Source organism: Argiope bruennichi, chromosome 8, assembly GCF_947563725.1.
Source record: "Argiope bruennichi chromosome 8, qqArgBrue1.1, whole genome shotgun sequence".
NCBI classification, from domain to species: domain Eukaryota; kingdom Metazoa; phylum Arthropoda; class Arachnida; order Araneae; family Araneidae; genus Argiope; species Argiope bruennichi.
Genome location: NC_079158.1, coordinates 97,464,483 through 97,489,128, shown reverse-complemented (window position 1 = coordinate 97,489,128; position 24,646 = coordinate 97,464,483). Strand labels below are relative to the sequence as shown.

Sequence of the window (24,646 nt, the reverse complement as noted above, 5' to 3'; positions counted from 1 at the left end):
TTAACAGAACTTTTTATAAAGAGTGCTTAAAGTGATATAATATAATGGCATGGCTGTTATATGTATTTAAAGAATATTAAATATTGTTATGAATTTATACTATTGTTTCCCTGCTAGCAAGTCTCCGGGTGAGGAAAATAGTTTTTTAGAAATAATAATTGGATATCGAGTCAATGACCCCAGACTTGGGTGATAAAAATAAGGAATCCAAAATATTCAAGAATATTAATGATAGCACTGAGTTCCACTGTTTGCTCTAGAACATTCAAAGTCTGTAAATAAAAAAAGTGCACAGACAAGAGTGAATCAACAAGCAAGCACAGACAGAGTAGCTTTCTCACTGAATGCTTTATGCTATAATAATTATTCAATAGTTGGTTATCTGCTGATGCTTACTGAAATTATTTTCATAAGCACGCTTCAATTATATTTTACTCTTATGTTTTTGTGTAGAATAAATGCAATGTTACCACATCTAATGGATTTTTTCACTGTACACCAACTGGACATATATGAATTTTTTTTGCAACAATATCCAATAAATTACTCACTCATTATTGGTGCAATCCACGGATAGTACACTTTCCAAACAGCATCCAAAGACATCCCACTGTCTAAATAAATTGCACCAGCAACTGATTCAAATACATCACCTAATGCTTTGGGAACATCAACATCTTCCAGTTCAAAGCATTCAATTTCTTCAAGGTAATACTGGTGAATCTAAAGATGATATAACAGATTTTAAACAAATAGATTTTTAACAAAACAAATTAAAATTTAAATAGGCTTTTTTTTTTCCAAATCAGAATAGAAACTGACAAGATCATGAATGACAGAAGATTTTCTTAGAATTGAACTTTCAGTATGCCTATGCATGAAGAATGTAAGTATGTGCATTTTTCTTTGCTTATGCATGAAGAAAGTAAAATTAAATAAACCATAAAAATATCTTCACTTACCTGAGAAAACTTTTAATCACAATATAATAACTTAAAATAATTATATAGTCTTATAATAATAACTACATGCATTAGAATTCTAATAAAGGTAAATACCACATTCATATATAAATATAAAAATAATAAAATTATTTACTAAATGCAGTTACTTAATGCTTGAACTGCACTCATATCAATCAACTGAATTTAACTTAGATGAAATTTACCGGAAAACAGGCAAGAAATATTACATATGCTTGAACACAGAATTCAAAAAGGAAAAGGAATTTAGAATTCAATTCATTCATACTATATTTAAAATTATGAAATTTATCTCACTTTGTTTCCTTCTAAACCAACCTTCATAAATGAATATTTTAATGTGATAATAAATAACTTTCTTTAAAAATGCTGTTGGGTGGAAATGATAGCTTATATTTGTCTTATTTATCTTCACATACAAAAACTTCATTTTTTAAACATAATGTTTATAAGTTAGCTTATTATTTGTAGTGATGTTATGCAATCTAACTAAAAAAATAATTCAAGATCATGCAAAACATTCTATAAAGATGTCTGGATTTAAATTGAGAAAATTTAGTAAATAGTTATTTCTTGGATAGTAGATACTTATTTAGAAAGAATTTTCTCAAAATTTCAATTAGTTTAAAAGGTTTAATTTTAATTAACTTAAAAAGTAATAATTTTTTTAATATTTTTCTTCATTAACACTGGAATATATTATCATCCCCAAACTATTTTCAAAACACTTTAAAATTTAAAAAAGCTTTACAGTAATATCAATTCTTTCTTTGCAATTTTCCCTCTCTAATTTTAATAAGCTTTTCAAACTATTTTAAAGTACATTTTATAAAAATATTTTTTATTGTGTTTTCTTGGTTTCATATACATATTACACATATATGTATTACCATAATTCTTAAAAAAGAAAATCCTCTTGGCAATTTGGAAGACAAAGGTAGATTTCTTATCATCTAAGTTATTGTTTTCAAATTCCTTTCAATCATTAGATAAAAATACTGTTATTATTATACAGTAAAGCAAGTATAGATAATGATTTTATAACTATCACATAATCCAGTATTTATTACAAAGTAAATAATACTAAGGTAAAAATAAAAAAAAATAACATACAAATATAAGCTTGCTATTAAGTTTATAACATTAAAAAGCTTTGAAGTTTTTAAGCAAAAGTCAAAACTTCACATCAGCCAGCAAGAACTGAAATCTGTTGTCTGCATTTTAAACATATGTGAAGAAATTATCGTTTACAATTATTCTTTTTTCAATTAAATATGGAGAATAATTTTATATGATAAGAAATAAGATTTTATCACTTGCATTGGCGAGGAAAATTATATCCTTTCCTTAATATTGGAATTAAGATCTTATCTGTTGTGCCTTTAAATATTTCAATTCAAACTATTAATTGGAGTAAAAGGGAATATATCAATAGCTTAAAAAATATTGGTATTTGTGTATTAACTGTATGCCATTGATGAATTTTAAGCTTAACTGTATGACACTGCTGAACATAATCAATAGCAGTTATATGGTTTATATAATTACTCATACTTTTGTTAAAGCTATAACATTTGCCTATTTTTAATGTTGTATTCTCTTAATAATATCACAAAGATCAAACAAAAGGACTGCAAAATTAGCAGAAGTCCAGGAACAACAAAGTTGAATTAAAAAAATGCACTCAAATAACAAAATTATAATATAAATATACATAATTATATAGAAAATTATTCTTCATACAATGAGTATTACAAAATACAATTTAAAAATTGAGCTGCAACTTTGGCAAAATTAATAATATATGGTTAGTAAACTGGTGAACATTATAATAATGTTTTATGATACAAATATTCTTTGGATACCAAACTATTAATTAAATGACAGCATTTAATCATATTTAAAGAATAAATCTACTACCCAAGAAACCCACCTGATAAATTTCAAGTATATTCCTAATGATCAAGAGGATTTTGTGACCAGGGAGTGAATGATATTTGGTTTTTATATATACTGTCATGAAGAAAATACAATTTTAGAAGATAATTGGGTTAATTTTGAAAAGAAAAATGAAACAAACACACACTCTTGCCTTCAAGATAAAGGTTATAATAAAATATATTTAAATGAACTACAACAGTTGCAGCTTTAAAAAATTTTTAAGCTTATAATTTTTGCATAATATTGCCATTACATCTTTCTCTTCTATTTTCAATAAACTAACTTTATTCAAGTTTTTGAATTTTAGTACATATGCATTCAAACAATTTAAAATATAGAAATAAAATAAAGGTAGAAGTTTTATTTCACTTTTCTTCTTCAAACTGACAACAATTTTTTTTTAAATAGTCAGAAGCTGAAAATCATTTTTTACCTACCAACTTCTAAGCAATTGCAACTATAAAAAAATGTTAGTACAGCAGTTGTCCATTATAATGAAATATTAATTCTCCTAATTTTATTTTTTCCATTTTCAATCTTAAGAAAGTTATAGAGAACTTTTGAATGATGAAAGGTTTGGAGAATGGTGAAGCCTTTTTATAAGAAATCAACCTAATAAAAATAGATGAATCCAACCAAGTCATAATCATGATAACGACGTTTTGTGCTGTAGGTTCAGATCTCTAATTTTTATTTATTTATACATTTGTTACAATCTGGTGATGGGTGAGGCATATTTTACAGACAAATCCAATTTTTACATTTTTTTAAATCTTTAATAGTTTAAATCTAATTGTTTTATCACATATGCATCACCCAAATGAGATAGTGGTCTTTTGCTTTAAGGTTTGTTCTTTTCTGAATTATGATCACTCTCCTGCCCATACAATGATAAGGAATATTTAGTTTAGGAAAAAAAAAATCACAAACTAAATTTTGATGAGTTTTTCCTCCCTGTACCAAAGGTGTTACATTGATAAATCAAATATGTAAAAATTACTGAACAGAGAAGACTCATTAATAACAATTTTAGGCAAATTTACATTCTGCAACTAAAAGGCATGAAATATAATAAAGCATAAAAGACTGACAACATTTTACACTTACTTCAAAAAATTTATATTGTTCACTTTTCTTCAACACTTCTATAAATCGATTCACTAATTTAAACAAATTAGGTGACATTATTTTTAAGAAATCATGATAATTGTGCTTAACAGCCAAGATAGCAAAGTTTATATTATTGACCAGTGCGGACCGGAGATCTGTGAGTTTTCCAGGAGAATGACCAGCAGGATCTTCAAACAGTTGGCGTGTAATCAAATAATCTAAAATTGAATCCCCTAAAAATTCCAATCGTTGATAGCAATCTGTGATATCATTAACGTAGTATGATGGATGGGTAAATGCCTGTAGAAGATATGCTTTATTTCTAAATGTATAACCAATTGCTTCTTCAAATCTATTAAATCCATTTGTAAGAAATTCTAGACGATGATGAATTAATGGACCAGGTTCACAAACAATGGGGTTTGGAGGAGGAGGAGGCCAATTTTCAAATTCAGTTTCATTGTCTAAGAAAGGATTAACACCAAGCCAGGCCATAAATTTCAAAGCTCCTAACTGTCCAGAAGATAATAAATAACAACCAATTAAAGCTTCTACAGAATCAGCCACACACTTGTCTGAAATGACTTGCTTCGTAAAATACAGATGAAGTGGATTTTCTGACTCCTCAACTAAATCCATATCTTTTTCATTTCCTTCTTTTCTGAGTTTCATATTTAAATTTTTCTCATCAATATGATCTTCCACAACATAGCAAGGGGGAAGCCAAGTTTTGCTGCAATTAAAGCCAGTAGTGATTAAGTATTCCCCTAACTTCTTCTTTTTACCCTTCTGATACAAATTAAGGTTTTGAATCAGTTGACTTCGGAGACTTGTGAGTTTTCCTTCATCAAAGTTTGAATATTTGATGTATGTCTTAACAGACATAGAATATTTTAAGAAAGAGTCCCCAATAATCTCGAAACGCTCCAAATCAAACTCATCTCCAGCACTTTTTGTAGTCAAAGCTTGAAGTAATAAACTGGGGCTTGGTCCAGTATGAGTTTTTAAATCAATTTTTACTTCAAAACTAGTTATCTCATTACTGCTGATGTCCTTTATAATATCACATGGCATAATTTCATTTCGGGGCATTTTTCTAAGTTCTCCAATTTGAAAAAGATGATCAATTAATGGTTTATTACTAGTTTCCAAATGGAATGGTTGCCATACTTCTGACAGTCCAACTGTTCCAATATGAGCTTCTCGAGCAACAACTTGACGGATTTCTTCTGCAAGAAGAAGGCTATTGAGTCGAAATAATATGGACGGAAGGCACATAACTTTGAAAAAGAAACTTGAAGGAAAAGGATGAATAATGCATAATTCTGGAACTAAATATTCTCTGTAATTTTGATGCTTTTTCTTAGTTTTGCAGGAGACATTTTTATCATCAAAAGTTTCTTTAGGTGAGATATACAAAGGTTTCCACATGTGAAGGCCACTCATTTGTATTGTCTCTACTAAGGGTTGTTGTAAATCATGTATCAGAACATTATATTTTGTAAAAAAGTACTGCTCAAATGTTTTATATTTTGAATCTGTTACAAATGGGCTAGTTGGTTTCATATCACGACAAATTCTTACAACATGGTGGAAAGTAGGGAGTTCAGATTTACATGCGTCTATTTTGTAGGAACGCATTAAAACAGTATCAGAAAATTTCTCCATATCAAAAGGTGTTCTTTCAAAAGTATCTTTTGTTTCCAACTTTTGCCTTTGATAAGGATGCTGTTTTGTTGCGAAAATGAAATCCCAATCGATTTTTCCTAAAAGGAAATTATAATAATAATTAGCAATATGGTCAGGAAAATATTCTATTTGTTATAATTACATTCAATATGTACTAGAATTCGCAGTATTTCAATCAAATTGTCAGCAAATAATATTGCTATTCTCCCATAAAAAGCAATTTGGTATCTATCTGGTAGTTTATACATTTTTATTGAATTTGAATAATCAGTTGAACAAATAATTTTTTTTTCAGTGCCATCTACCAGGAATAATTTAACTTGCCAGTTTACTTTAAAAAAGTGTGCATAAAAATTGTGATATGTTATGTTATCTCAGACTTATGTTTCAAGCAAAATTTTCAAGAAAATATTTAACCAATTTCAATAAACATCTAATGCAAGCAATTTACTCTCACAGTTATAATCCAATTTATTGTTTTTTAAAATATGTTTTTTTAGTGCGAAAAAAAAAAAAGATTATATATAAGGATTTATGGACTAAACTGATAGAATGCATGCAGATGAGTTCCCATTTTACAGCTGTCTTGAATTCTATCTCATAATACAGATAATCTTCATGGTTAAAGTGAAATTAATTTGAACAAACAAAACTGATAGAAATTATATTTAGCAGAAAACATTTCTTTAGTTTAATTATGGATGAATAATTTATTTACGGATGAAAACATAGAAGAAAAGTTTTATTATAAGTAAAATTTGTTCCACAGCTCTGAAAGGTAATATATATACTGAAATTAATCAGGAAAATCTTACTACCTGATTGAGAACTGGCAAAAATAAAGCCGTAAAAGAATTTTTTTTTGACTATCTGGAAAATGGCAAAATTTTGGTGAATAGTAAAATAGTTAGAAAGATCACATAAAAAAGATAAATGGCAAAGAACATAAATTCTGCTGCCAATGGCAATTTGTAACTTCATCAGCAAATTCAAACCTTCTTTTGGTCTCTACTCATTAATTTGCCTTGAGTTAGTATTATAAAGCAGATGTATCATATTCAGTTCTAATGCATTGTTCAAATTTTATACACGAGTTGCTGTCTGTTTAAATGACAAATATGCCAGATGGGTGAGAACCACTAAAGGTTTTATAAAATTTAATGTTTTCTCCTCACATTATATATAAAAAATAATAAAATTAAAAGCATATTTAATATACAAAAGGATGAAATAAAACAACTACCCAATAAAATAATCATTTAAAAATTTTGTCGGTGCAGAATTTAAAATACTAATTAAAATTAAGTTTGTATGAATGATGACTATGATTTAAAATACATATTGCAATTTTGAATAAATATTTTGTTTCAAAAGTCAGGGTATAATATTTGACATAAAAATAAACATCTCATAAATATACACTTTAACTCTTCCTTCTCCTCCAAGAAAAACATTCTGAAGATATATTATTATTAGTAATAAAACTAGCCTCACATTAGAAAACTGGATGGGAAAATGATTAAAGTAACCTTTCAGGTTTTTATTAATTAGTATCAAGTATTAGTATCACTTCAAGTTTTTATTAATTAGTATTTTATGTTTAGCTCAATAACTCAAGTGAAATACTGAGCAATTACTGGAACAGTGGTAGCAGCTGATAAGCAAAGAAAAATTACTTATATAAGTATTCTTAATTAATAACAAACATTTTTAGGGGGAGGAATTAAAAAAATTATACCAAATAATTATTTTACCTTCAATTACTGGACAAATATAATAGGAACTTGGAGCAGCCAAAGGTTGAAACTCTATCTGCTCTTTTAACCAGAGAGTTTCAGAAAAGATAAATCTGTGGAAGTCTTCAATGTCTTGAATATTCTGGTCAGTTAGAATGAAAGGAGTACCATATGCAGTAATAGTAATAAGAACTTTACCAGATTTAGTGAAGAGAGGAAAAGGATTTACCTGAAATAAGCAAATATCATTGATTGTTGAGAATAAAATTTAAAAGTCATGATATTAACTGTTGAAAACATGAAATTACCAATAAATAACTTATTACAGTATCTACTAATAATAAAGATGAATGTGCGTGTATGTGTGGGTTCCCTAGAGGCCAGATTGTTTAACCTACATACATATATTGGCAGATGGGAATTTTAATTCATTGTGGGAAAAATTTTAATTTATTAAATATGAAGCTGAATTTAGGTATTATTATTGCGTGAATTATTACACTATTATAAATATATTACTTCATGAAAATAAATTTTAAACCAATTCAAAATTTTTAAATTGCATTTTTAATGATGTCAATTTAATACCCCCCCCCCCCTAAAAAATTTCTTGACTTTTGGCAATACTAAAAATAATTTTTTGTCTAATTTCTCACAAAAGATTACATTGCAGTCTTGAAATTTTTAATTACTTGTTTTTATCCATTGTTGAAAGCTAAAGAAAAAGGAATCTATTTAATATTTAGACAGTTTACAAAAGGTGTATAGTGAGAAACTGCTTCAGAAATTAAGCTCTTTTTAAGAATCTTAGCCAGAAAAAATTGAACATCTTTATACATATATAAAAACATAAACTTGTGAATTTTCTAAACATAGCAGGTTTCTTGTTTTATAAATAAATTACTATTTATTTCTGTATTTTACAACGTCTCCTATTGTAAAACCAATGATAGTCTTTTTGATTTTGGTAAAAGCATAAAAATGATAAAATAATCAATATTAACAAAATTAAGCCAACTTTCATAAGATTAATAGCAAAGAGATGAGATCTTTTTCAACATTTCTATAATTAACAAATTAACATTTTATTTAGACAAATACATCCTTTTTGAAAATATTGATAGTGATGTAGAAGCCCAACAAGACCAAAAATTTTGTATTTAATTTTTATATATGCAGCAACAAATAAGATTTGACATGATTGGGTTGGAAAGAGTAAATTTCCTCCTGCACTAGCTCAGTATAGTACTTAGTAATTTTATTTACAGTTTTATAAAGTTAAGAACTAAAACACTGAATTTGCAAAATTCTCCAAAATTTGATTATAGAACAATGTCATATTTCAACCGAGTATTTTTGGATAATGTTTTTTATTAGACAGGAACAGCAATGTTCAAAAATGGTCAGATTGGAAAAAAATTGTCTCACCATATCTTATTTTTGGAAGATCAACTTTCTGAAAATTTAATTAAAAAAATTTTTTTTTAACTTATATGAAAATATTGTTTTTTATTTCAACTTAAAAAAAATTTACAGAAAAAAATGATTTTATATTTCAAGAAGAAATAAAAATGCTTTAACAAATCTTTGTTTTCATAAATAATGGGAATCATAAAGTTTAAAAAAAAAGCCAAAATGAAAACAAAAATGCAAGTTGTAGCTTTTTTTGAAGCTAACATGAGACAATATATTGCACTGCTTCAAAATTTAATAAAATCTATCAAATGAAGAATCTTATTCAACAAACAAGATTAATAAATTTTAACTTTTAATTAAATTAAAAAAAAATTTTATATCAATTTTTGCAGCAGTAAAATAATGTGACTCATTAATTCAAAGAAGCAATGATACTGTCTTGAATTTCATCATAATAAAGTTATTACTACAAATTGTGTGAAAAACAAATTTTTCAAAAATTACTAAAACTAAAAAAAAAAAGCAATCATATAAACAAAACTGGTATCAAAGAAAAGCTTTTTTTAAAAAAAATCTTTAAATCTTTAAAAACAACTATAATATGCTTTGATGTTGCCGCAAAAACATGCTAAAATCCCATTTTTAATTAAACCTTGAATTAAAATTTTGAGAAATTTATTATTAGTGGGCTTTTTAATACCCCAAAAATAAATTATAAAATTTCATGCTCTTAACTTCAATGTTTAAGTTGCATGTTGTTTTGTCAATTAGAACAAACTCTTATTTAAGAGAAATTTTATTAGGAAATTTTTTTATTATAAAAAAAATTACTATTAATTAGTTAGTTCGACAGCTATAAAAACAAAAACTGCTATAAAATAATAAAATTTGAACCTTGGAGAATACAAGTTTTGAAAAATATTTTTGATGGGATTCCTTTAAAATTACTCACTATGATGATTGAATATGTAATGTATAATAGAGTTATGAATGCATTCATTATCTTTTTAGAGCAGCTTCTACCATGTTTGCAATATCTTTTTGATGCAACAAATTCATCTTGCTTTAATTTTATTTTGATTAGACCAATCTGCATATTCTTTAACAATAAATAAAAGGTTAGACACACATTTATCAGGCATAACAAAAAAAAAAAAAAAAAAAAAAAAAACTTCTTCACTATCTAAAACATTAAAAATTGAAATGTGAATTTTTAATCTCAACAATACAGTAGGTATTTTGTATAACCTTACGGGATAATCATTCCAATATTTCAATAAATGACAATGCATACTGTTGAAGAAAGACAGAGGAAAAAAAGAGGGAGGGGCTCATTAAACATTTATTATGTATTGGAGCCCTTGGATCTATTTCACCCTGGATTTCTTCTCTTTTGTTGGTTTTCTTTCATAATACATTTGGTAAACAAGCCTTTATGATCATGTCTTCAGATTTTTGTATTCAACATGTGGGAAACAAAAGTAAAAAAAAATTTTTTTGCACTTCTAAAGAAAATTAAACATTTTTCATAATGCTGTGTTACAAGGCAAATAAAAAACAGTGAAATAATAATATTACAAAAGTTTAAAGATAAATGAACCAGACATTTACATTCTTAATATCACCATAATGTGATATGACTGTCACATGTATGCACTGAACAGAATGGGCAAGATAATTAAAATAACATGGTTTTTATGTCTGAAAATTCCACAGAATGATGGTCATGAAGTTATACCTAAATGATTTAATTGAAATTAAATATAACCAATATCTCCAGCAAACTAGCTGGTCGTTAATGCAACTAAATATGAATATGGAAGTGTGTGCATGCATGCTAGCCCTCCACAAGAAGTTGAATTTAGAGCTACCATGCTTGGTACTTACATACTTTGGAGTGGCTTATTTTGATATTTTAACTAATCAGAATAGAAGGAAAATTTCAGCATTTCCTCACCATAACTTCAAAAAATATTACAACATGAAAATACTTTTTATGCCATCTTAAAATTATATTTTTTTTCAATGATACTAATTTAATATTTGTACAAAAATGTTCTTAATTTTTTTAAAAAGATATTTTTGCTTAATTTTAAACAATAAATTACACTGTTGCTTAGAGATTCACACCATTTTTATTGCTTTATCATGTGATTTTATTTTATTGTTGAAAACTAAAAAAGAAAGAAAAAAATCTGTGTAGCTTACAAAATCAATAAAAAGAGCAATGTTACTAATCATAGAAGATATATAAAGGATGTTTAAGTTTTAAGCTTCTTGGACTGGTATCCCCTAGAAGCTCTTGTATATGAACATAACATAAACTCAACAATTCAAATTATAGAGCTAAAACGTCTGATAATTTGACAGAATTATAGACAGGAAGTTAAATCTAAACAGTTTGATTGAAATTAAATGTAACCAAAATCTCCGGTGAGCCAGCTGGTTGCAAAAGGTGACTAGTTACAATATAAAATTAATAATTTTCAATAATACTTTGAAATTTTTAAAAACCATTTACAATGGATGTAATCTTGTAAGTTGGCCATAATTGGATGGAATACTATATCTATTGAATTATTAAAAAAAATATGTATACTTCGAAAAAAGTAATTGAAGTAATCAATGAAAAAATCTGTGATTTGAATTTCCAAACAAATACGAGAAACTAAACAATTGAAAGCTTTAAAACTTCTTTAAAAATAAGCTTTTTAAAACAAAATTTACTTCTTCTACTCATGATTAATCTTCTGAGGTTGTCAGCTTTTTAAACTGCATCAGCAAATTTTGAGTTTAACAATTCAAACACATTTTTAATTCAAAGTAAAGGTTTATAAATTTGGCGATTAAAAAATAAATAATTCTTTTTTCATTTACATTTTAGGGGAAAAACAAACAAACCCAGAAATAGTTTTTTAAAATTAATAATTTTTTTTGAAGATATTTCTTTTTTTGTATTGAATTAGCTATGCTTTCAAAAGATTTCTAAATAAAATTGAATTTGACTACATTTGAAGTGACATTTAAGATTCCTTTAAAATATTATGCCTTTTGGTTTTTGAGTCTTAATTTTTTTTACTGGCTTTTTAATACTGGCATTTTCCATGCAAAATATATAATAATTCTATTATAATGCTTATTATTTTATGAGGTTAATCTTTGATAAAAAATGTGCTTCATAACAAATGGATATTTGGAATCTCAATATTTATCCACTGGAGATTGCTCTTTATAGCAATTTGGTTATGAACATTACAAGCAGTATCAAATGAATTCATATTTCTATCTTAAGAAAAACAAATTAATGTAATCTTTTTAATCCTTAAAATATTATAAAATCAATTATCACACAATGTAAAATTGGTATGCATGAAATATGTTTATATAAACTAAGTAGAACTAACAACAACAATAAAAAAAAAAGAGTGTGTAACTGAAGGACTCTTCATGCAAATTATTGTGCAGGTAGGATGGTCTCTCTCTCTCTCTCTATATATATATATAACTAAACCTATATTTTTGACAATAAAAGACAATGCATAAGAGTGTAAAAATATAGTTCATAATCATAGCATTTCAGTATTGTTAAATCTTTAAAATAATAACATTATATTTCATACATAATATATTAACTGTTAATTTAACATGACAATGCCATTAAGACTAGTATACTATCTATAAATTGTACTATGAAGATGAAAAAAATTATTCAAAATACTCTTAAAATCACATTGCTGATAGTTAAGTTATTAAACCTGACATGAATTAATTTCTTTGGAAGTTAGTTAAGAAAGAATTTTTCAAAATTTTACTAATAATTTGAATTAAAAACTAAACTAACTAATTTATACTGAAAACTAACTTCAGTGCCATCCCTCAATAACTTTAAAGTATATTATTAATTACAAAATCACTTTTTTATTTATTTTACAAACTGATATTACTTTTAAAAAATCAAAAATATGTAATCATAATAACATATCAAATATACTTTCACTTACAGAAGGCAATTTCACTGAGCAGAGGAGAGCTAAAGTCCTGGGTGTTTTTGCAGGATCAAATAGAGGTCTTTTTCGTGGATTTAGAATTTTGGGCAAAGGCTCTTCAAGTATCATATTTATAATGTTCAAATAACAATGTTTACCAGGTTGTGGCTTAACCCCCTTAAGAAAAACTGGCACCTAGAAGAAAAAGTAAAATTAAACATAATGCATCAAAATACTTAAATAAAATGGTCATTACTTTATGGAATTGTGATAAAAGCAATTATAACCAAGTCTTATTATAATAGACTAAAGGTAATTGAAGGTTGCCCAATTTAATGACAGTTCAGTTTATAATAAATAATTCCTATAAAGGCTATCTACTGCCATCCCTTACAACAGGTACTTTAAAATATTCTCGAGATATCACATTGATTGAAATACATTCATAAATTATTCTTTTAATCTTCAATAAAGCTAGAGCACTCTGACAAGTGCAGTATAATTGTAAAGTAATTAAAAACTTTGAAAAATCAGTTTAATTCTTAAGATTAGTAGACAGTAGTAGATTAGTGGATATATATTATCTCTTGAAAATGGATTATGAAAAGGGTAAGCAACTATTTTTGACATATCGAAGAATCATAAGGCAGTTGTTATTGAGGAACTGTTCTTTTTATTTGTTTTAACTTATTATTTTAAGTATATAAATTAGCTGACATATCTCACAAATTAAATTTATAAATACTATTAATCATCATTTAAAACACTAAGAATTAAAACATTTTGTTGTGAATGTCTGAAAATTACTTTCTTTCAAATCTTCTATCAAGTCTTCAAAACTTAGCAGTTTTTTTGTTTTTTTTTTGTAATGAACTTTATGCTTTATGGTCAGTAGAAGTCTTCAAAAATGTTCTAAATATTGATTGAGAATGCTAACAGATGTGCCAAAAAGTATTTTTTAAAAATTCTTTTAAGAAAGGCATTGCAAATTTTACAGTTACTTCAGTATGTACCATGTTTTGAGAAAGGAAAGAATCTATCAATGTCTGCACAAATTTATATAGGAAAACACTATATTTCCATTTAGAGGATTTAACTATTTAAATGTTAGCTCATTAAATTAAGCTGGAAGCTTTGATATATAATGTATCCTATAAATAACTTTAATACATTATTTCCTTTATTTTTATTTATTTATTTTGCACTGCTAAAGTGAATAATATATGCTCGAGATGAATGTATTTAAAATTAAGGCTTCCGTTTTGTCAACTAATGGGTGAATACCCTTGAAAATATTATCTGGAGAGAAAAATATTTTTGCAGGCTTTAATTCCAAAAGTGTCTTGAGAAGCATAGGAAACTGTTTAAATTTCATTATATACATACAAATTTATGATGGCATACAAAATTTTATAAGGTTTTTGATATTAAAATAGTTTTGGACCATATCAGCCCAATTGCTAACAGAATTGATACATTTCCAAGATTTAAAGAGATATATTACATTGCAAATTTTGTAATGAAACTATTCAAAGTTAATGGCAAACAGAAAAGTGTTTATTTAAAATTTATATTATTCATCTGACAGAACTCACCCTGCCATAAATTTTGCAAAACTGATTTTAAGAAAATTAGAAGTAAATAAGAGTCCCTTTGAGGAGAATTCAAACCATTAAATCTGATACAATGTTGCACATCCTCAGATTCTTACATATGTAATCATGTTATGATTACATATGTGAGAAAGAAAAAAAACATGGGCTTTCCGGCCACATGTGGATTGAATACTCGTGTTGACCTTGGATAAGGGCATAGAAGGGATCATTTTCACTTGACATGTGGAACTGATAGCGCATCATTTTTACAAAGCTTCAACAGTGGAATGGGATCAGGAAACAAAAGAACACTTTAGAATGACCCCGATATGGGCCAAATTAGACAAAAATTTAGGAAATTACTCTGGATTAAAATTAGATATTAAAACACCATTACATATCATTAAATATCATCACATATACATAAATATAAATATATATGGAGAATTGTAAAAATTTCATAATTACGTATTTATTAACAAATAGTTTAGCAATAAATTAACCATCTTTTATAGTAAAATAATCTAAAAATTTCTACAGAACATAATAAATTCAAAAGTACCTATGTATTTGGACAAATTTCAAACAATAAAGTATTCATGAGGTATATATTGCCACTAACATTTGAAATAAATTAAGAACTTTACATGCTTATCATATATTTGTCTTCTCTTTTTTGTTCCAGGAATTGCTCCTTTGCCATCTTCCTCTTCAATTTCACCCAGTTCTTTTGCAAATGCATCATCCACCAAACAACTGATAGGCATCAAATTTTCATTCAGTTCGCCTAAAATGAATCATTTATATAATAAATTATCTTTTCAAATTAATCTAAACATTTTTAATATATGTCTTTAATTTATGAAGTTCATGACAAACTTTTTGTTAAATAAATACAACTATCATTGTTATATAATTAGTATACAATTTAAATTATATATTAAAAGTTAGAAAACTTTATTTTTTCTCGGGGAGAGAAGATGACTAACACTGGTCCAATCAATATGATAGCAGTCATACCTGCATTAATTAGACACAGACAATGAATTTGTAGTTAATTTTTGCTTTATTATTTTTATTTAAATCAACATTCCTAAATTAGAAAATTATTTCAGTATTGAGAGAGTAACAATTGCAATTTAGGAAAATAAAAAAAATAAATAAAGAAAGAAAGAAACTGGAGTAAGTTCAAAAATTTTTCAGACAATATTAAAATGAATCTTACAAGAATAAATTCCTTAAATAATGCAAATTTTCATTTGTAATAGAGTGGATATTATAAAATAGAATAACTTCTCAAAAATTCCTTTCTCCCCAAAGCATATTAGATAACTTATATGGTCAAATTACAAACCTTGCTCATTTAGCAACTGACATGCTTTAAGAGCAGCACACATTTTAGCAAGCTTCTTTCCTCTCATTGGAGCACTCTAAAAATTGAGAGAAAACACAGGATTATTAAGATTTTCAAACTATGAATAAAAGAATTCTAACTATGTACATTGTCACTTATATTCACATAGTTATGATATATTTAGGTTTTATCTAACAATTATTTCAGATTTTTGTTTCATCTGGAATCTCTAGTAAGAAATATGATGCCTCTCTCCCTGCCATAGTAGCAGAATAGAAATCACTGAACTAAGATTTAAAAAAAAAAATTAAAGTATTGGTGACAAAAGAAAAATTTCAAGATTTTAATGCCAAAATGCCAACTTACATAATGAATTTTTACAACATTTATACAGATTCAAAATGACAATAGATTTTTTTTTATGGATGGTATTTAATTTAAGAATTAACTTTGAAAACATTATGGTACAGAAGAAAAAAATGAAATATTTGTAAGCATTTTCATGAAATAAATATATGAATAGTTGCTTATTTAGTACTTAAGCAACTATAAAATAAATACTTATTTTCACTTAATCACTATTATGTTCATCTCTGCCTTTCTCCAATCATTTAACAGGTATAAAAATGCAGAATCTCATGTAAATATGGACTGAAATTAATTAAGATAGGAAAAAAAAGAGAGAGAGAGAGAGTTTTAATTGTTGCAAATCTTTAATTTTTTAAACTTCTATATGTGCTGCTAATCTATCTATCCATCTAATTAATCTATCTATGTTCAAATGAATATTCATGTGTTATTTTAATGGTTCTAAATGTGCTTAAACCTTAAAAAGGCAAAGCCACCTTATCCTTTTTTCATGTTCCGTCTCAAAACACACAATTCATATTTATTTATACATTTCCTTTATATTTGATGAAAACATAAAGTTTTAAATATTCTATTACATATTATTAAAAAGAAAGATTTATCCACTTTAAAGATTAATTTCAGAATTGAAAATTATTCAATACCAATAATTGTCTTCTTGGAGAGTTCAATTTGGCAGTTGAACAATTAAATTTAGTGTCTGATTCAAATTACCAAAAAATTTGTTAATTTAAAAAAAGAAATTAACTCACCACAATAGTTTGTCGAAGAGGAGAATTAATAGGCATGCGTAAAGTGCATTCATACTCTTTCTGATTATTATCAAGGTCAATGTCACGAATTGACCACTGAGGAACTAATTTAGTTGCCATATCTGAAGGTAAACTAGCACAGTACCTACAAATAACATGTTTTATATAAACACATTCAGATTCTTTTATTGTAATAACAATTTATATAATATAGTTTAGCTATAATTAATTTTATGATTTTTTTAGATATGAAATGAATAAATATTATGAAGAAATTATATTATAAAAATAATCCATGCACAAGGGCTGTGAACAGTTTTTCTTTCTAAAATTCTTGGTTAACTTTTAATACATGATATATCAAAAATATGAGCTAAGTCAAGGAAGATATTCATGAAAAGTTTCTTCTCCAATTATTACTTTTGTTTACTCAAAAATAATAAAATATCCTTTTATCTGTTCCTATTAAAATATTTCATTTATTTTGTTTATAATAAATATGCAAGGTCACTACATACATAAAGACAGCCATATGCTGAATAGAAAAAAATTACAGAAAACAAAATAAAATAAGGAAAAAATAATAATAATAGGATTCATTAAAAAACTCTATGAAATGATTATTATTATTTATAAAAAGAGAATTACCGATTAACTAATGAAATAGCAGAGCTCATAGTAATTCTAGGCCCATCAGGTCCCTTTGGCATGTAAGGAGGAATCAATGAATCAGCCATATGTGCAGAAATTTCTTCTTCAGTAGGCATGGTATGATCATGACATTTTGACTGAAGCATCTAATAAAATTGAGTTGAAAAACTGAAGACTACCAGGTTCTTTTTTAAAAACTTTTTGACTGTATTTATTTCTTCACCCTTTTAGTAGCTTTATAAAATCTCGTATGAACCCAAAACTTTTTATTTTGCTTTAATTTCTTTTAAAGATTGAATTATATGTTGTTTTAAATTTCACTGAAAAAAAGGCAATATAAACAAAAACAAAATAATAATCTGCCTTTTCTGTCAAGGAATTCAAATTTTAACAAAATTTATATAAATAAAAATGTTTATGCAAATATTTTAATACAAAATTATATGAGAATATTGATAAATTAAAAATAGACTAACAATTATATGTTAAAATACAGTTATATAACTTTTATAACAGTTGAAGCAATAAAACAGTAAAACAAATTTTATTTCCTTACTATTTATTAGATAATAGTTGAAACTCTTTAATAGTTAGTGGAAGTCTCAGTAACATTTTATCTCTTTGCATTACATTACATTAAAATAAGTCAAGACTACTAAAAAATAAAGAAAAATTAAATGCCATTGAGAGAATAGCACAATGCAGCTTATGATTAATTAATCACCAGTAACTGATCAGAATACTTAGTTTATCAATAATATGTAGTTTCCTGCTATCAAAAACAAAATTTGCTTACATTTAATATTGCCCTCTAACTAATTAAAATAATTATTACAAAACAAGTAATAATAATATATATATATATATATATATATAGAAAGAGAGAGAGAGTGAAAGAGAGACATTGCAAAGTTATATATAGACAATCTTTTTTTAACAAGTACAAAATTAAACTTCTGTAATAAATTTTTTAGAAATATCATTATACATATTTTAAAGCAGTTATTTTCTTCATTATTAAAAAGAAATTCACATTTTTAACTAGGATTGCTGCAATATTAATAAATTAAAAGGCCTATGAAAATATTTTCATTTTATTAATGATGAATTGGTTATATAAGCATAAATCACATCTTTTAGCTGTATGAAATTATGTATATAAATCCCATAAAGAATATTCGACCCTATTGATTATCTGCTCAATTCTGGAGTTCCTAACACCACAGAAACGCCTTCTCCGATGTGCAAGCACTAAAGGTGTGCAGATTGTTGTGCAAACCAGCACACACTGTACAGGTTGTCATGCAAACAGTCCACAACTCTGCACTTCTTGACCACTGTAAAACATGGCATTGGTCTTCTAATCACTTGTACCATAGGTTTAGTGATTTCTCCTGCTATCTACCTCCTATTCAATATACTGGTTGTCCTGATGGCATGGTTGATCGTGGATGACCACTACTGTCGGACAGCTGTTCCTGTAGTTTGAAATTCTCTCCAAAGTCATGAAATGATGCTATGAGCAATCCTGAATTCTGCAGTCAGATTTCGATGTTTTTCTATCTTTCTAATGATTCGACCTGTTATTATCTAACAGGTCGAAAACAGATGTGAAATATCAAACACTCAGTCTGTTATTATCTGACAGACTGAGTGTTTGGTATTTCACACTGAGGCATAACTTAACATGATATAAACTGTTACAATTGCTTTTCCAGAAATGCTGAGCTTATACCACCGCCATGGTTTATTCCAATTTGGTACTAATTCATCTTTCAGTCTGCACTGTGCCTTTGCTCTGCTGACATCCTAACGTTTTAACTGTCCTTAATTTTTGCACAACAATGTATATTATGAAAATCAGCATATTAACATTATTCAGTTATTATATAAAATTCTAAACAGAGAATATTTAGGTAATTGAAAAGATAATAAATTGAAATGATAATCTAAAGAACTAACTAATAATAACTTACTTTTTCAATACGTTTAAAGTCGACAAAATCCTCCATAAACTTTTCAAACACATCTTTTTCTTCTACAAGTAAAACATAATTTGAATTTTTAGCTCGAGCTCGGCCTTTAGATTGGATGTAACAACGGAAATTAGTTGGTAAGTCAAAACGAATAACAAGATTACATTGTCTAATATCTATTCCTTCCTCCAAAACTTGTGTAGCAACTAAGACATTGAGCTGCTTCTCCCGGAAATCTTTTAACTTTTTTCGTTGTGTATTCTCAAATTTGGATGACTCAGCATTATACATAACTCCATGGCCAATAAGAAATTCTGGTTTCAAAAAATCTAATTCAACATACTTCTTTTTTATTTCCAAAAGCCACTGATAAAGGACATAAGCTGTGATTCTTTCTCTAACAAAGACAATGGAGCAGAAATTAGCAGCTTTCTTCAGATCTTGCTTCTGTTTGAAAATCTGATAATGTTTAATAGGATTTTCCGTAAATGGAACATCTTTAATGTCTGGAAAGTTTCCACACAATTCCATTGCATGTCGCTTGGATGCTAAGAAAATATCTAACAATCTTTTCATCTTATGAGGCATGGAATTTATTTTGGTGCTTTCTGAAAGCGTATCCAAAGATATGCAATTTTCTTTCACTTCCTTGAGAAAATAATGTATATCATTTAGCATTCTGTGACAGTTATCAGCAAATGGCTGATTCAGTAATGCTTCAACTTCTCTAGCATATATATCAGCAGCTTTATATGCACAGAATGGACCCAAGTTTTTTAGAACTACAGAAAGGGAGTTCAGACACTTTAAGGGCTCATCAAAAAATGTCAAATCATGCATCATTTCTATTTTTATCTTTTCATTATTAACTTCCTTGATCTTTTCTGCAATTCTCAATAGAATCACATTTCCTCCTAGTTCATATTTGTTATATAATACAACAGACTCCATGGGATCCGTTCCATAATCCAGAAGATCAGTGGCATCACTTACTGTGACAATTGTACTTCTCAGACTCTTTTCAAGGTCTTTTAAATTTTTCTCCAAATTATGCGGTTTGCATTTACCATTAAGCAGAGAAGCGGTCAAACCAAAAATTCTGGGGATATCACTTGAAGGAAGGTCTATAAAATGCTTCATAGCTTGCCGATATGGATGATGTCCTAGAGTTTGATGACATTCGTCTAGGATAATTAATTTTATTTGCCTTGGTAGAATAAAAGCATGTTCAAGGATGAGTTTAAATATTTCTGGAGTCATAACAAGAACTTCACTCTTACAAAATTCATCAACCCACAAATACACATTTATTTTTTTGTAATAACGACCAACTGCAAGATCAGTGTGATTCTCAATAGTTTCAGCTTGTTGAATAACAAGAGGGACTATAAATAAAAAAAGCACATTATTAATAAACTTATAACATAATAGAATCATCTTGTGTTGGTAAAAAATTTATTTAACAATAACAATTAAAGAAAGTGCTTTCTCAAATTTTTTTAATAAGATTCTCAATCCTAAGTTATGCAGAATGGAGATAATTTACTGATTGAGAAAGTTTGAAGTGCATATGGAAATAGTAGAAACCTTCTTCAGTATTAAAGATCAGAGAGGTAAAAGTAATGGATAAAAAGAATGCTGCTTTGAATTGTTAAAAGAAGACCTAATTAAATTATAATTTAAGTTATAAAAAATTTTAAAAACTAAAATTATGATTGTAGTAAAATAGCAGCCAATCTTGGTGTTTGTTTCAATTTCATAAACACCAATTTATAATAAATAAAAAAAAATTACAGCAATTGTTATCCAGCCTACTGACGTAGTCCTACATATCTACAACTTAGTCACTGACTGGGATTGTGATTTGATTTTTCAAGTGAGAATAGTTAGGATAAGTAAAATCCTATGTAAAAATGCAAATAATATTGCCACCAATAACAGACAAGTTTATGAAACAAGATATGAATACATTTGTAAACATCCTGCATACTGCTTAAATGATTTATCTACGTAAAATAAAAGAGAATGTGACATATTGAAACAATTTGTAATTGTGTTAAAATGGAAAATTTGACAACAGTTAGTAGATGTTAAATATGGCTAGGCAGATGTGCTGTAATATGAGCTGCAATAAAATGAGTTTGATATAACCTATAATAAAGAATTTTTGTTATTGATAAATTGACATGCCTTAGTAACTGTTATATTCAAAGAATATAACGAAAGTTATATAATTTAAATCTTATTCATCATTTTTTTTGTTTAAGCATTCATTTTATATAACTTGAAATGCATATACAGATAATTTAAAATAGGCCTTGTTTTATAATATAGCTAGTTTTCCATAAATAATGAAATGGGAAGTAAGACATATCTTCATATTATTTTTCATACAGCATATTAATCCAGGTTAACTTATTTTGCCAAAGAAAAACAATTCCAAATGAATGAAAACATGGCAATAAAATGTATTTGCTAGAGCAATATGCTAACAATTTTTAAACTGAAATAACAGTCCAAATCTAGTAGAATAGATAGAATATCATAATAATTTTCATAAATATGCTGTACTGAAATGCTAAAATCATATTTCTTTCATGCTCATTACAATAAATTATGATATCTAATTTCTAACTTTTGCTTTTACAGAAGATAATGAGGATTTTGCATTATTTTGTGATTTAAACTATATATATATATATAGAGAGAGAGAGCAGTCACTTATAAGTTTTTCAGTATAAAGAAATATGCCCACTTTAACTTTTCCAGCAATTTTTGGTCATTCCTATATCCAAATTTATTTCGATCCATAAAGCTTATAGAGATTAATCAATCATAAACTTAAAAAAAAAAAGCCTTTATTGCACATCACAAACAGAATCAGAAAAAACAATACAAATTTCAGAAGAAAAAAAAATTATAACTAGATCATAAATCACTCATCATATTAGTCATTTAAATCATCCCAGACAGAAAATGCCATTCCAGAAGTGCACTTGTCTTTAACAGATTTAAATAAATATGAAAATTCAAGGTTTCTAAATATTATTTTATTTTAGAAGCTAATAAGTTTAACTCAAAATTATAAAAAAGATAAAGCCTATAAGACTTATCAATTACTTACTTGTTGGAACAACAAAAAAGATTCTTTTCCCACCTTCTTTGAAAGGTTTCCGTACTTCATTAGCATATTCCCGAATAAGCATTATAGCTATGAAAGTCTTTCCAGTACCTGTACCTAGGCAGGCAATTGTATTTCTCTGCTTAGCAACCTCAAGGATTTCAATCTAACAAAAAAAAAAAAAGCAAAATAAATGTGTATCTGAAATATGGAGATAAATTGAATGATATAAGTATGCATTAAAATATCAAAGGTATGCTTTAATATCTAAGAGTTTTACAAGTTCAAAACCATTTTTTTCTTTTCTTAGAAGCTTTCCATTAGAATTATCATTTTAAGTGTACTACTCACAATTAAACATGATATAACACTAACAGAGCTGGAAATGAATAAGTTATCTATAATTTGATTTGGTAAAAAAATATTTAATGAAGAATTATAAAAAAAGAAATTACAAAAAAGATTGCCGGAAATTGACGCAAAGTTTTGACAGATGAATTTTAAGTTCAGCCTTTATTTGTATAAATATTATGTGAAAAATACAATGTAAATATTATTAACAAAAAGACTAAACTTGGTTGAAGTTAGCACAGAAATGTTAGAATCCACTGAAGTTTTTGTAGGCCCTCAACAAATATTGACTTCATTCACATAAATTACTATAGATATTTTCACAAATGGTGAAAATTAAACAATATCACAATTATAAATAGCTATATTAATCACTGCTCTTCAAATTCACTTTCTTGTATATGAAGTATAGAGAAAGTGTTGTAATTGTCAAAAAATTCAAACTTAAAATTTTGAATGTTGTAATTGTTAAAAAATTCAAACTTAAAATTTTGACAAATCTCCATTTTTAGATCACCTGAGTCTGAAAAGCAAGTTTTTAAAAAAATGTCTATTTGTCCATCTGTGACATAGATAATTCAGAAATGTTTTAAGCTAAATGGTTGAAATTTGGTATATGGTCTTTCCACCAAATTTGTAGATTTCTATAATATATTTTGAGCAAAATCTATTCAGTGGAAGACTGTCTGCCCAAGTGTTCAAAACTAAGTTAACACAATAACTACCATATAAAGAGAGCTAGATAGATAAAATTCAACACACAGATTAAACTCTATAGTGTAGACACCAATATTTTGAACCTAATCCAGTAAGGGATTGATTGTCTGTCAGTCTATTCTTTCAGAAATATGTAAAGGTAATAACTAAAAAATGCAATGACTTAAATATATCAAATCTCGTATATATTTTAAAAATTTTTTTGCCAAGTGTAATTTTGTATCACACAAAAGTTCCAAGATTAAAAATTGACTTAATTTTCATAAAACCTCTAAAGATATAACAAGGCATGTGGCAAAGAAATTGCTTTTATTACATACTGTTGAATGGTAATAGTCAAGTGGAAACAAATTGCTATTGAAAGTTTTAGATGGTTTAAATGAAGTTTTTTACAGCTGCGATTAATTAAATGATCTGCATGTGGCTTACCTAAACTCTATTCATTGAAAGGAAAGAAGATGCATAAAATTTCAAGAAATTCGCTTCAAGCAAAATTTAATCTAGTGCAAAAAATATGCATAACCATTGCCAGATCAGTAATTTTTATGGCCTGCCTATGAAAATAGATGACTTTATCTTCCCAGGGGTGTTTGTGGGACCCCAAAAAATCCCCTGAAACTTTTACGGACTTACTACCGGCATTTTGGAGTTTCGAGAAGGGGGGAGGGGAGAAATGAAAAATTACAATTATGAAGTATTGAATGACCTAATTATAAAAGTTCAATGAATTACTTTTTTTGCAAAATTAATAACCATAAACTTTCAAACATATAAACTACTACATTTTATGCAAATATTTTAAATTACATGAATTAATTCTTTTTAAAAAAATTATCTAATTTCTGCTGCTTTTTTTTATTTTCTGATGTTTGTGGGCTTGTCTTTCTTTTGTGGTGAAC

General features: G+C 26.9%; 1 protein-coding gene across 4 annotated transcripts in view; it reads right to left on the bottom strand.

The window, feature by feature from the left end:
• Nucleotides 1-24,646, bottom strand: part of LOC129981083 (endoribonuclease Dicer-like) — a 36,397-nt gene that overhangs the window by 5,967 nt on the left and 5,784 nt on the right. For all 4 annotated transcript variants that reach the window (XM_056091732.1, XM_056091734.1, XM_056091731.1 and 1 more), the window contains 10 exons: nucleotides 22,683-22,845; nucleotides 19,559-20,943; nucleotides 17,580-17,728; nucleotides 16,932-17,076; nucleotides 15,811-15,886; nucleotides 15,104-15,243; nucleotides 12,877-13,056; nucleotides 7,478-7,688; nucleotides 4,032-5,800; nucleotides 552-723 (listed from right to left, as the gene is read on the bottom strand). In XM_056091732.1, coding sequence (XP_055947707.1) covers nucleotides 552-723; nucleotides 4,032-5,800; nucleotides 7,478-7,688; nucleotides 12,877-13,056; nucleotides 15,104-15,243; nucleotides 15,811-15,886; nucleotides 16,932-17,076; nucleotides 17,580-17,728; nucleotides 19,559-20,943; nucleotides 22,683-22,845 — 4,390 coding nt within the window. The remainder of the gene's footprint in view (nucleotides 1-551; nucleotides 724-4,031; nucleotides 5,801-7,477; nucleotides 7,689-12,876; nucleotides 13,057-15,103; nucleotides 15,244-15,810; nucleotides 15,887-16,931; nucleotides 17,077-17,579; nucleotides 17,729-19,558; nucleotides 20,944-22,682; nucleotides 22,846-24,646) is intronic.